Here is a 12,843-nt window from a genome sequence, read left to right as displayed (position 1 = left end):
CCCAGGACATACACTCAGGGCTGCATGGAGTACTGCTTCATCATGGCATGGACAACGGCTGCCCTTCCTGGGCAGCTTCTGCACCTAGGGGAACACGGAGTTCATCGAGGGGAGGCGGCTGTCCCACGGGAGTCCCAGTGGAGGGGCATAGTTGCTCCCTCCATGGAGGTGGCTGCAGCCCTGGGCATCCTAGAGAAAGTCCCTCCCCCATTCCAGTCAGGCTTGGAAGGGGGAGCCTTTCCTAGTGGGGGCAGTCAGGTGAGAGCATAGAAAATGCCTTACCTGGCCTGGGACCCTGCTGCAGTCTCTGTCGTTTGGGGAGGTTGCCTTGTGTCCCGTGTGGTCTGCAGGAGAATGGGACTCAGTCAGCTGAGACCAGCGAGACCTGTTACACAAAGCCCCTAACTCATTGCAGCCCTGCAGCCCTGAGCCCATCCCAGTCCCCCAGATTCAATGCCCAACACTGGGGCTGCCTGAATCCCTCTTCTCCCCTGAGGGTGGGGATTTCTGATCTGCCAAGGCCCATGTGGATATTACAACATCAATTGGGGGCCATACCAACCACTCAGCTTAAAAAGGAGTCTGCTCTGCTGTTCTGCATTCTGGGTCCCACCTGCAGATCCTTTAGCACAGGCTGAACAAAAGAGCATCACTGGACCCAGGGGGCTGATGTTCCCATCCCTGAAACTGTGCTCACTTCAGCACACACTGACATGGGACAGGAACCTACGAGGCATCTCTCTCTCTCTCTATCTCTCACTCTCTCTCTCTCCCTCTCTCTCTCTCTCACACACACACACTCAATCTGTCACCTAGACACTCTCCTCCAACATACCTGCTGTCTCCAACAGGGCCGCTGGTCCCTTCTGGGCAGGAGTCACTGGGGCTGCTTGAGCGCCAGCAGCCACTCATGGTACAGATTCTCTGGTCTGTCTGTGCCAACCCCAGGTGATGTCTGCTTCCTGCAGATCTCCCATTGGCTCCTGCTCTTTCTCTTCACCTGAGGCAGAGGGATCAGCCCCCCAGCTGGTACCCCAGGCAACTTGAGTGCTAGAGAGATGTTCCTGCGGCCTCACACAGGCAGAGTGAGCTTGGACAGAGGGAGCTCCTGGGAACGCCTCCAGGTGTGGGAGGCAGGGTTAGAGCCAGGGAGGAATGGTAGCCTTGGCTTCCTCCTCATATTCTCAGCCTGATGAGCTTATGGGGGGAAGGGTTTGCTAGGCAGAACTCAATCAATCAGAATAATGATCCGCTGGCAGTCTATCAATGAAAGTCAATCCAATAGAACCTCCCCTGATTAAAATCCCATCCAGTAAGAACTGCCTATGTTATGCAATTCTGTTAAACAATTCTCTTGCTCCTTATGTGATTGTTTTTCCAATAACCCTTGTGCAATTTTACAGGATTTGATTTTTATAGAGTAGTTTATTTATTTGAAAGTCAGAGTTTACAGAGGGAGATGGAGAGGCAGAGAGAGAGAAAAAAAATTCTTCATCCACTTGTTCACACCCCAGTTGTTTACATAGCCTTAGCTGTGCAGATCCGAAGCCAGTAGCCAAGAACTTCGACTGGGTCTCCCACATGGGTACAAGGGCCCAAGGACTTGGGCCATCCTCTATTGCCTTCGCAGGCCATAGCAAAGTGCTGGGTCAAAAGTGGAGCAGCCAGGACTAAAACCAGTGACCCTATGGGATTCTGATACTGCAAGTAGTGGTTTTACCTGCTATGCCACAGCCCCAGCCACAGGATTTGATTTTTGAAATCATCCTTTTTTCCTATTTACTACTGGTTTCCTTCCTTCCTTATTTATTTAGAAAGGCAAAGTGGCAGTGGGATAGGGAGACCCAAAGAGCCATCTTGCATCCGCTGGTGCTTTCTACTCCTTTTCCATACTCATCAGGGAGCAGGATTGGAAGCACTGGAGCCAGGACTCCAACCTGTGCCTCTAAGGTATGTGGCTGATTCCAGGCTGGCTTATTCCCCTGGGCCACAACAGCAGCACAATTTCTCCTGTAGCCTATTAAAACCAATGGCATATGCAAATTTCTGTGTATGGAAACTTTCTAGATTTTTACATATAAATATGTTTTCCATATATATTTTTCCTTGGTCTGTGGCTTATCCACTGATGGGATTGTGACTGGGGGAATTAATTGCATTTTTCCCGGTAGCTGTGGATTTCCCACTGTTTTGCTTATCTATTGTCTTCCTCTATAAGGACCAGCCAGAAGGCAAAGATCCAGCATTTTCCAAGAATCCACTGGCTGTATGCATCCTACTCTGAGGGCAGCCAGGCAAAACTTGTGACCATGGGAGAACCTGCGTCATTCTCATCTCCAAGCCAGCCCTCCCTGGTGAGTTGAGAATTATTGTGACCACCCAGTGTCCACTGGTGTACTTATTTCTTTACTTAAATTTCTCTCAGTAACTGACAGGATTTTTCTAAAGATTTAGTTATTTATTTGGAAGGCTGGGTTACAGGCAGAGATTGGGAGAGAAAGAGAGGGGGAGAAGCCCTCCACGTGCTGGTTCACTCCAACCATGGCCACAACTTCAAACATGGGGCTTCACTCCCTGGTTTTGAGTGACAATCAATGTCATCTACCCTTAATTATGTGAACTTTCTTGGGATCATAGACCAGATTGTTCTGAAATATTTCTTAATTTATTTCAAAGGAAGAGTTACATAGAACAATAGTAAGAGCTAGTGAAAGATGATCTTCCATCCTCCCCCTCTCTCCTTCTCTCTCTGGCACTCTGCTATCAAATAAAAACAAACCCTAAAACACACAGCTTTTTGTTCTCATCCCCTCAAACCGCCTGTGGTTCCAATGCACTTGGCCTCAAACCTTTTGGATGACAATGGTGCACAGTGCGAGGCAGCTTCCACCAGGAGAAGGGGAGGTGGAGGCACCTGGGACCCCTTCCATAGCTGGAAGTCTGTGTCTTCCACTCTGCTCAAGTTTGATTTTGTTTTCCAAGGGGAGACTGAGAAGAATGATTATTCCTGAGACCTTGCAAAGGAAGCAAGTAGCGCGTGTGTTGAAGGCCAAGCCGAGACCCAGAGAAGGCTTTGCACAGCCAGTCAGACTGACCAGCTGCATCTTCAAGAGTCTGATCACTCGAGTCTCTGCCCACCTGGGCAATGTGGTTCAACACTTGCTGACAGAGGGGTACCTGGAGAAGCCCCAGCAGGTCTGTGCACTCAGGCAACTGCAGGGGCTCTGCGCCAGCAGCAACGAGGGAGAGCCTTTACCCACTTTGGAATTTGCAAACTCCTGGAAGATGACAGCACCAGCAATCCCAAGCAGATCCCCAGGTCCGGTTGGTGCTGGGGGTCTGCAGTCCAGGCCCAAGCCTACCCCTGAGCCATCCTCCAAGGTGGTAGTGGTGATTCCACCAGCAGATCTGGGTGTCTCCTGGCCTCTCTCCAGCTGGCAGGTAACTCCTGAGGACATCAAAAGGCAGACAAGGAAAGTGAAGGAGCTGAGGAGGAGACTGGCTGAGGCCCTGCAGGCAGACAAGATCATCAGAGAGGAAGAGAAGGTGGGGAGGGGAGACTGAACATGGGGAAGCTGGAGAGAAGGGGCAGCCACATGGTGGTACAGGCTCTGTGGGGGTGGGGGAGCCCCCAAGAAAGAGCTTTCCATGTTGGTCTTTGTGTGTAATGCCAGTTCGGCCCTCTTTATGGATCCAGTAATCCCCAACTGTACTTTATTAAACTCTGATAGAAAGGAAGTGTGGACTGTGCCTCTTTTTGTGGGGGACATGATAAGTTTCCCTTGAGAAAGTGTTTAAGTTTCTCTTTACAGTTTTTTTTTCATTTTTACATCACCATCTTCATCGGTAATCTATTGAGGGATTATTGCCTTACTCATTTTTCTTCTTCCATTACTTAACATTAAAGGAAATGATGGCCCCTGCTCCAAAGACATTCTCTTCCTCTGATGTCCATGTGAATGATTTTCACTTTTAAAATTTTTTATTCATTTTTTGAGAGGTGGAGTTACAGAGAGTGAGAGGGAGAGACAGAGAGACAGGTCTTGTATCCACTGGTTCTTTCCCCAAATGGTCGCAGTGGCTGGAGCTATGCCAATCTGAATCAGGAGCCAGGAGCTTCTTCTGGGTCTCCCACATTGGTGTAGGGGCCCAAGTGCTTGAGCCATCTTTTACTACTTTCCCAGGCTTCTCAGATAGCTGGATTGGAAGAGGAGCAACTGGGACACCAACCAGTGCCCATATTGGATGCTGGTGCACTACAGGTAGAGAATTAACCTACTGTGCCACAGGGTCAGCCTCTGAAGTATTTTCAGGTAAACAAATCAGTAGCATTTGGTACATTTGAAATTTTGGACAAGTTTCACCTCTGTTATTTTGATTGATACCATTGTTTACAATTCTTCTATATCAATCTACTGAAGAACAAAATCTTTTTAACGAATATGTAGTTGGCTAATTCCAACATCAGGGTCATGAGCTTCAAAATGTCACAGTTTTGAACATTCTGTTTAAAAATTTCATCACAGGACCAGCTTGGTGGCCAAGCAGGTAAAGCTGCTACCTCAGACACTGGTTTCCCATATGGGAGTCAGTTCGAGTCCCAACTGCTTCATTTCTAACCCAGCTCCCTGCTGATAAACCTGGGAAGAAAAGTGATAGCTGACTCAAGTGCTTGGGCCACTGCCACCCACATAGGGGACCCAGAAGAAACTCCTGACTCCTTGAATCAGTCTGGCCCAGCTGCTTATTGTAGAGACCATTAGGGGAGTGAACCCATGGATGCAAGATCTCTCTCTCTCTCAATCTCTCTCTCTCTCTATATATATATATGTCTTGAGCTCTGACTTTCAAATCAATAAATAAATCTTTTTTAAAAAGTTCTCATGTTTGATCACACCTTGTTCCCTGAAATGTCAGAAGACAGAAACATTCACACACAAGAGACCAAATTTTTAAGCATGAGGGGAAAATGGCTTTTTCAAGCTTTCCTGATGTATAGTAATGCAAATTTAGTACGTTTCATGTATGTATGTTGACAACTTTGGACATCGCATACATCATAGTATCATCATCACCATCAAAGAAGTAGACATTCATGGGCACCAAATCCCCTTAGGTTGGGTGGTAAAAAAAAAAATCTTAAGTATGAAAATAATCATATGGATAGGATTAAGTGTTAAAGTGCTCATAGAAATAGGATTAAGTGTCTAGTAATGATAATAATAATCATAATAATAGATTTAAAAGGAGAGACTGTTCCAACATGGGAAGCAGTCCACACAGCAGACTCATAGAATGATAATCACTTTAAGTAGCACTCTTAATTCAGAAACAACCCTCAAGGCATTCTGTTCTGGCTACAATGCCCACATGTGCATTTCAGGCATGGAAAGTGAAGACACTACTGCAAAAATGTGTCCTACATGAAGGACATCGGTGGGTGAAACCCCAGTGGAAAGAAGGTGTCTTCAAGAAAGGAGGTACTATTCTCTGAAGGGAGGAGAGAACTTCTACTTTGTTTATTGTCTTGTCTAAATCCTGATGATGTCTGTGGATTCAAAAGTCTTCCGTAAGGGCCGACTCTGTGGTGTAGTACGTAAAGCCACTGCCAGCAGTGTTGGCCTCACATATGGGTGCAATTTCAAGTCCCTGCTTCTCCATTTCCTATACAGCTCTCTGCATGACCTGGGAAAGCAGTGGGAGTTGGCCCAAGTCTTTGAGCCCCTGCACTTGCATTTGAGACCTGGAAGAAGATCCTGACTCCTGGCTTTGGATGGGCACATCTCTGGCCATTGCAGCCATCTGGGGTGTGAACCAGTGGATGGAAGACCTATTTCTCTCTGCCTCTCCTCTTTGTAACTCTGCCTTTCAAATAAAATAAATAAAAAAACATTTTAAAAAAGTTCCATAGCTTAGGCAGCTCTTGTCAGGAGCCTCAGTTAATGACTGGCGTCATACACAAGAGTGTTAATTGTTGAGTTAACCACAAGAGTCACTGTGCACTAACTTCTCATGCAGGGCATCTGTACTCAATGAGTTGTCCTCAATGAGATTTAACTGCGAAACCTGTTCTCAAAGTTTTATTTCATTTTAGTGAATTAAGTAGAAGATTTGAACATCCCTTGTCTCGACTGTTGAGGAACAGTTTTTTTTTTCATGCAAATTGTTGAACTCTTTACTTACTACAGAGTTGGTCTTCTGTGTTAAAGTTAATTGGAAGTGAATATTAGTGGAGAATGGGACTGGGAGTGGGAAAAGGAGGAGGGAGTCTGGGCGTGTGGGTGGGAGAGCAGGTATGGTGAGAAGAATCACTATATTCCTAAAGTTGTACTTATGAAATTCATGAAGTTTGTATTCCTGAAATAAATGGCTTCTTTAAAAACAATAAAGTAGGAATTTGCATCCACATGCCTTTCTGAAGTATGAGAATTCACATCAAAAAATACCCAAGGACATTCCAGAAACCCGCTCAAAAATATTACAGAATCCTGATGATTGAATCAACAGCTCCCCCATCATTTCCATGGGTGAGGAAAATTTCTCCCACTTGAGTCCAGGAGGCCATGACCACTCAAGCTAAACTGAGCCTCTCCCAACAGAGAACTTGAGATTTGGAAATAAAAATGGGATTGCTTAGGACACTTGGTCTGGGATAGAAGCAAAAGATGGCCCATTTATTATATGTAGAATATATTTAGTAACTCAAGGGATATATAGGTTAAATTAGTCGAAGAGATTAAAGTCTAGGAAAAAGACAAATAGCTATATATAAAAAAATAGCCAAGAGTTTATTTCACATCTAATTATTTTTTTCTTGTAGTTACATTACTTGAAATAGTCTGTGCTTTTATTTACAGTCCATCATTTGGAGTAATTTACAATGAATTTGTCTAAGGGTCCCAAAGATGTATACCTAATATACCCTATATTAGGCATCATAAGCCCTGAAGATAAGGATTAGCTCACACTATGAATAGTTGTAATATCATGCGGAGATTTGGAAGTTTTGTTTTTGGTCATGCAGTAATCCTTATGATATCAAAAGAAAATGACATCCTCCTATATTAGAGATGTAACATAACATAAGTAGTATGTATACATAGGTTTAAATTTATAGAATGTACACATTTTTTTAAGTTTGGGCCTACAAGATAACACAAGGTGTCTTTAAACAGAAATTGTGCATTCTGAAAAATCTATGGATCGATTTGTATTTGCTGAACCAAAATTGAGCTTGAATTATTGAATGTAAATAGAATTTTAAAATAAACCTACCACTCTATGTGTGACCTACCCAAAAATCATAGTGACTTATATATCCATGATTTGCTTATGTTACTGAAAAAATAGGTTTAGCTTCCATAAAGATGCAACGAAATCTTTAGGATGTTTGCAAATAGCCCATACCCTAGCCAACTTTGAACTACATCATACACCTATCTTGATTGTGTTAAGTCAATTCTCAACTTGTTGGAAGGGTTCATGGACAAACATTTCTCACCATCTGAACCTATTACATGGTGGCCACCAAAAAACAAACAAACAATAACTAATTTCTACCAAAAAGAAACATTGAGGATAGGGAGGTCAAGGAAAAATAATAAGGACAGATGAGTACACATGCACTTCCTGCCTCTCATTTGAGTGCTCTCACTCTCTTTCCAAATATCCCTGTCCTACAGCTTCAGCATCTTCTAAGGAAAAGCCCATTTACAAACAGTGCTGGGCTCTGGCCTCAGAATCAGCCCTAAAGGCATTCGGATTCGGCTGAAAAGCCCATGAGAGTATTTCAGGCATGGAAAGCCCAAACACTCTGGCAAAAAAAAGGACCTAAATGAAAGATCTCTGTGAGTGAGATCCCAGTGGAACGAACAGGTCTCCAAAGAAGGAGGTACCTTTCTCTGAAGAGAGGAGAGAACTTCCACTTTGACTATGACCTTGTCTAAATAAGATAAGAGTCGATGAACTCAAAAGGCTTCCATAGCCTTGGAAACTCATGACTGGAGCATTAGAGACATCACTGATGCCATAAACAGGAGTGTCAATTTGTAAAGTCAACAACAGGAGTCACTGTGCACTTACTCCTCATGTAGGATCTCTGTCCTTAATGTGCTGTATATTGAGATTTAGTGCTATAACGAGTACTCAAACAGTATTTTTCACTTTGTGTTTCTATGTGGGTGCAAACTGTTGAAATCTTTACTTAATGTATACTAAACTGATCTTCTGTATATAAAGAAAATTGAAAATGAATCTAGATAAGAATGGAAGGGGAGAGACAGTGGGAAAGGGGAGGGTTGTGGGTAGGAGGGAAGTCATTGGTGGGGGGAGCCAATGTAATCCATAAGCTGTACTTTGGAAATCTATATTCATTAAATAAAGGTTAAAAAAACAGTGCTGGGGAAGGAGATTCCTCTTATGATCAAGGCACCGTATTGCACACCACAATGTCCATAGTGTGTGGATTTTCCTCTAGGTCTTGAGTTGTTGGATAAAATTGGAGAGTTTCCCTGCCAAGCGTGCACATTACCAAGGCTTGGTTATCAATGCAAAGATGATAAAATGGCCTACTGAATTCAAGGAGGTATGGTTCCATGAGAAGAATTTGAAACAGAAGGAGGTGAGAAGAGATGATGTGTGAAATTTTAAATATGCGTTCAATTCTCATTTCACATGCATGCATAAAATATTATGTTCCTCACACAAGTCATCATCCAGTGTCTATCAAATGTGCAGGTTTCTATCAGCAGTTAGAGAATGGTAGTAACAAAGCTAATACAAGGAGGAAAGAAGCAAATTTAGTAGAAAGAAGCAAACTAATTCACAGAGATTCTACATATATTCCAACTGAAATAAATGAGTTTCCAGGCTGCTTGCCTCAAGCCTGCTTTCACCCGACTCCCAGGGTCTGTGTGGTGACTCCTCACCTCTTGCCCCCACCACGCTCCTCCTCTCAGAAATCAACTGCAACAGTGGATCATGGCTGCTAAGTGGGATATTGTTGTGCATGAGACACAACACATATTGACTTCTTTCCATGGAGGCTTCTCATTTTCACACCAAAAGAGAGAAATCCCTGGCCTCAAACATGTTGTCAAGACAGTGGACCCTTCCCACTACCCAGAAGATTTCTTCCTCAGTCAACTATGGCTTCATGCTTTTCACTGCTTACCTCCTGGGTCACTTTGTGGAACAACTGGAGTCTGCCCACCAATTGCTTCTTTTGATTTTTTCCCAGGACGCATTGACATGCTGATCATATCTGACTCCAGCTATTTCATCTACAATGCTGTGTATGCAGTGGCCCATGCCCTCCATAAGATGCTTTCAGAGCAAATAGAAAAGGGATCTCCAGGAGATGCAGCTCACCCTAGGATTCTTCCATGGCAGGTAAACATCTCCCAGAACAGGACACTCACTGAACACCTGTTAGCATCCTCAGGTATTTTTATTGCAGTAACACGTGACCATGTTTTCATGCTGAGACTGGCATGATCAGGTATGATGGAAAGTGGGCTCTTTCATTCTTCACTGGGCATATATACATCTATAATAGTTATCTGAGTGTGGAGGATTTGTTATCTGCTATTGAACATTTTAAAAAACAATTTATGCTATGGAACATGTTGAAAGTATTTAAAAACAGTATACATACTAAGAGATTCACATAAGTCTACAGATAAATGAGTTTTCATCATTGCATCACACTCAAAATCAACACCCAAATTCAGAACATAGTATTACTAGTATCCCAAAGATGCTCTGTATCCCCAACTCAATTTCTTTAAAAGCTTTAAAGAACCAGAGCAGTTCTGGAGATCCTAAATTATTATTCTCAGGCATTTCTTCATATTATAACTTTGTAAACAAAATCCAAAGTGAAGCACCCTTTCAACATTGTGAAGTAAGCAAATTATAAACCATTGTTGGTTAGTCATTTATATAGTAATTATTATGACCCTGTCCCACATGACAATAATTGGGTTTGAAATTTGGCTGATTCCTGACCCCAGATTCTCAAGAAAAGAAATGCACCGAATGAGTGGTAATGACTCAGAGCTATTGGGTCCCTGTCAGTTACTTTTTTCTTACCTCCTGGCTCTTGCCTCAATCCAGGCTCAGCCACTATGTGCACTGAGAGGTGAAACAGCAAAAGGTTGGTCTCTCAACTATCTCTCTTTCCATGCTTCTCTCTCTTCCTCTCAAAAACCACAAAGCAGTCTAGAAATGTTTTCATATAAAGTAAAAGAAATCGCTGTTTAAGCTGAAACACAGCAGACCATCAACTTATAAATGACAATGTCATTTTATATAATAGGCCTATGGAGAGGGATAAAGCAATAAAAGGACACAGAGGTCTGACCTGCTGTGATCACAGCGACACAAAGGCAAGGTCTCAGCACTGTGACTGACTTAGAAATTTCTCCCTTTGGCTTCTAGCTGTGTCCTTATCTGGATCACCAGACTCTCATGGGCATTCTGTAGGCTGAAAAAAACAGCAATCCTGGGATTGGCTGTGCCCTACACAGAGACCAGTTCTCCCTGACGAGGGCTGACCCTGAAGATAGCATCTACTCCACGTTCTCCCCATTTCAGTTGAGACTCTGGTCTCTGACTTTATGCTGGGGAGATCTTGACATGTCATCATGTCTGCTTTTTCTCTGCTTGAAACTCCACCCCCTGCACACTTCCCTTGATATGTTGGTCAGCAGCTACCAAACTTATCTGAGGATAAATGTCTACACCGAAAGTCTACAGATAGAGACACAACCAGACTCTTATGTTCAAGCCAGAAAACACAGTGTCAGCATCTTGGGAAGTTCAAGGTTGTGTGTATGTGTTAAATATCATTGTGACTGCATGTGACTGCATGTTTGTGCCTGTGTGTTTTGTCCCTATTGGCAATTCTGAAAAATGTGTGGCAGAAAGGCAGATGAATGAAAGCAGAGGTCCTCACCCTTGTTCTGCCTTCCATGGAATTTTCCGTTTGCTCCCCAGCCTTTCAGAGGCAGAGGATAGGCATCAAGATTTTTGTGCCCACCCTATAAGCACATCCCCTGATCCAACTTTGGGGGTCTTGGCAAAGATAAGACTGTTGGGACCCAGGACCACTACTGCCAATGTCCAGATCTGTCTGGAGAGGAGCCTAGCTATTGTGATGCATGCACTACTTCATTCAATGTTGCTGCCTTGCTTATCACTGTTCCATCTTATGTCTGACATTTCTTATCAGAAGACAAGAACCTCTAATTCACTTTGTCACCCTTTGGGATGAGCTTCTTTCAGTGCCCAATATTTTCATATCTTACCCACGTTGTACCTTCTATCAGTGAGAAGTATACTTTTCTCAGAACATTTACATGGTTAAGGTACTCAATATTCAGCTGATTGTCAGAGCTATAAGTAAACCAGGGGTGAACAAATATACCCTTCATAGTGTAAAAGTTTATCACTAAGGAAAAATGATTTTAAAAATTTAATTCAACATTCTTATCATTAAAATACATAAAATTTCTCAATGGATCCACAGCACAATTTTTGCACCAGATCTATTTAGTGTCCCACAAGTGAGTCCTCCTGGGATCAGAAATCCAATTTTGGTTCAGGTGTTTATGGGAAAGCAACACTTGTTTAGACCACAGGAGAAAATTTTAAATTCATGTGTAAAGATAATACATACAACACAGTGTGTCAAAATAGAAAAGTACCTTTACACTAAAAATGAAACACTGCCATCTTGAAACTATGAATATATTATAAGAAGTAACAAAATAGAAATGGCACTTTATTAATTCAACATTGCAAACTAAAAATCAGTGTATATGAACTGAAGAAATGATTGGATAAATATATTTCTTCCCTTATAACTACAATGTGACAATTTTCTTGACATTCAAATTATGGGTGAAATGTAGGAAATAAGATAAAGACCAGAATTCCAAGGAAAGTGGGGCAAAGAAAATCATAGTGAAAAAATAGAACAACTGTTTTATTATTCACAATAACATAAATCCATCTTAAATTACAAGAACTCATATTTTCAGGCAGGAAATGTGGGAAAATACAGATTGCTAAATTGTAAAATGCGAAAAGACAAGATAAATTCAATACACAGGAAATTAATAAATGAAGACAAAGTGAACCTTCTGAAATCTCTAATATAAGAAGTCCTGAATTGGATGCCTTTGTTTCAATGAAAATCTAACTTAATAAACCTGCTTTGACAAGAGTTGATATATAAAAGTAGAAACTTATCAAAAAGTCTCGGGAAATCACACTGGTGAATATGGTCACAGATGATAATATTCTCACATATTTGAACAAGTGGCAAACAAAGTTCTATTCAAACTATTCCAGAACCTACAGAAAACATAGATGCAGATTGGTTTCTCTTCTTAAGCAGAAATGAGCTCCCACATTGGAATTTACCAAAGCTTTCCCAAAGGGCACATGAAGATGAGGTTGTGCATGGACACAGTTTGCTTCCAAGAATGTAAAAAAAGGACATTCCACAATCCTCCAGCGACCCTGGAGCATCACTGAGTGGCACCCTGAATCCAGCCTTGGCTTCCTTTGGATTTAGCTGTGAAACTACACTGAAAAATAGGATCTCACCCTTCTCTCTAAATCTGCTGCTTCATTTAGGTGATCAGGGAAGAACCACCCGTATATGTTGGCCTCTTACTTTGCCATCCAGGTGATCAATAAGGACCCACAATAACTCCTCAACCTATCCATGAAATTCCAAAGCTGCAATGCCTTTGTCATGGACCATTGACCCTTAGGAATGTTTTGCATTTTCTCTTCAAAAAGCATTTACTCCCTCTAACTATAATTGCCATA

The 12,843-nt window shown here is 42.5% G+C and overlaps 2 protein-coding genes across 2 annotated transcripts in view; both read left to right on the top strand.

Annotated features, from left to right (window-relative positions):
- The first annotated feature begins 2,997 nt into the window (after positions 1–2,997).
- LOC100352743 (methyl-CpG-binding domain protein 3-like 2B) lies at positions 2,998–8,641 on the top strand. Its single transcript, XM_051841567.2, has 2 exons — positions 2,998–3,546; positions 8,477–8,641. Exons 1-2 carry the CDS (start codon positions 2,998–3,000, stop codon positions 8,639–8,641), a joined length of 714 nt encoding a protein of 237 aa, XP_051697527.2.
- A 338-nt stretch (positions 8,642–8,979) lies between these two features.
- The window catches only part of LOC138847813 (vomeronasal type-2 receptor 116-like), a 56,991-nt gene continuing 53,127 nt past the window's right edge, over positions 8,980–12,843 (top strand). Inside the window, exon 1 of the mRNA XM_070067627.1 lies at positions 8,980–9,442. Coding sequence (XP_069923728.1) covers positions 8,980–9,442 — 463 coding nt within the window. The remainder of the gene's footprint in view (positions 9,443–12,843) is intronic.

Source organism: Oryctolagus cuniculus, assembly GCF_964237555.1.
Source record: "Oryctolagus cuniculus chromosome 16 unlocalized genomic scaffold, mOryCun1.1 SUPER_16_unloc_1, whole genome shotgun sequence".
In the NCBI taxonomy this organism is placed as follows: domain Eukaryota; kingdom Metazoa; phylum Chordata; class Mammalia; order Lagomorpha; family Leporidae; genus Oryctolagus; species Oryctolagus cuniculus.
This window is presented reverse-complemented; position numbering and strand designations above follow the sequence as displayed.

What these genes read in the sequence shown, in the direction of transcription:
- LOC100352743 (XM_051841567.2), top strand. Translation starts at nt 2,998, where the DNA reads ATGATTATTCCTGAGACCTTGCAAAGGAAGCAAGTAGCGCGTGTGTTG. An exon ending in TCATCAGAGAGGAAGAGAAG is followed by an intron (nt 3,547 to 8,476) that starts GTGGGGAGGGGA and finishes ATTTTCCTCTAG; the next exon opens with GTCTTGAGTTGTTGGATAAA.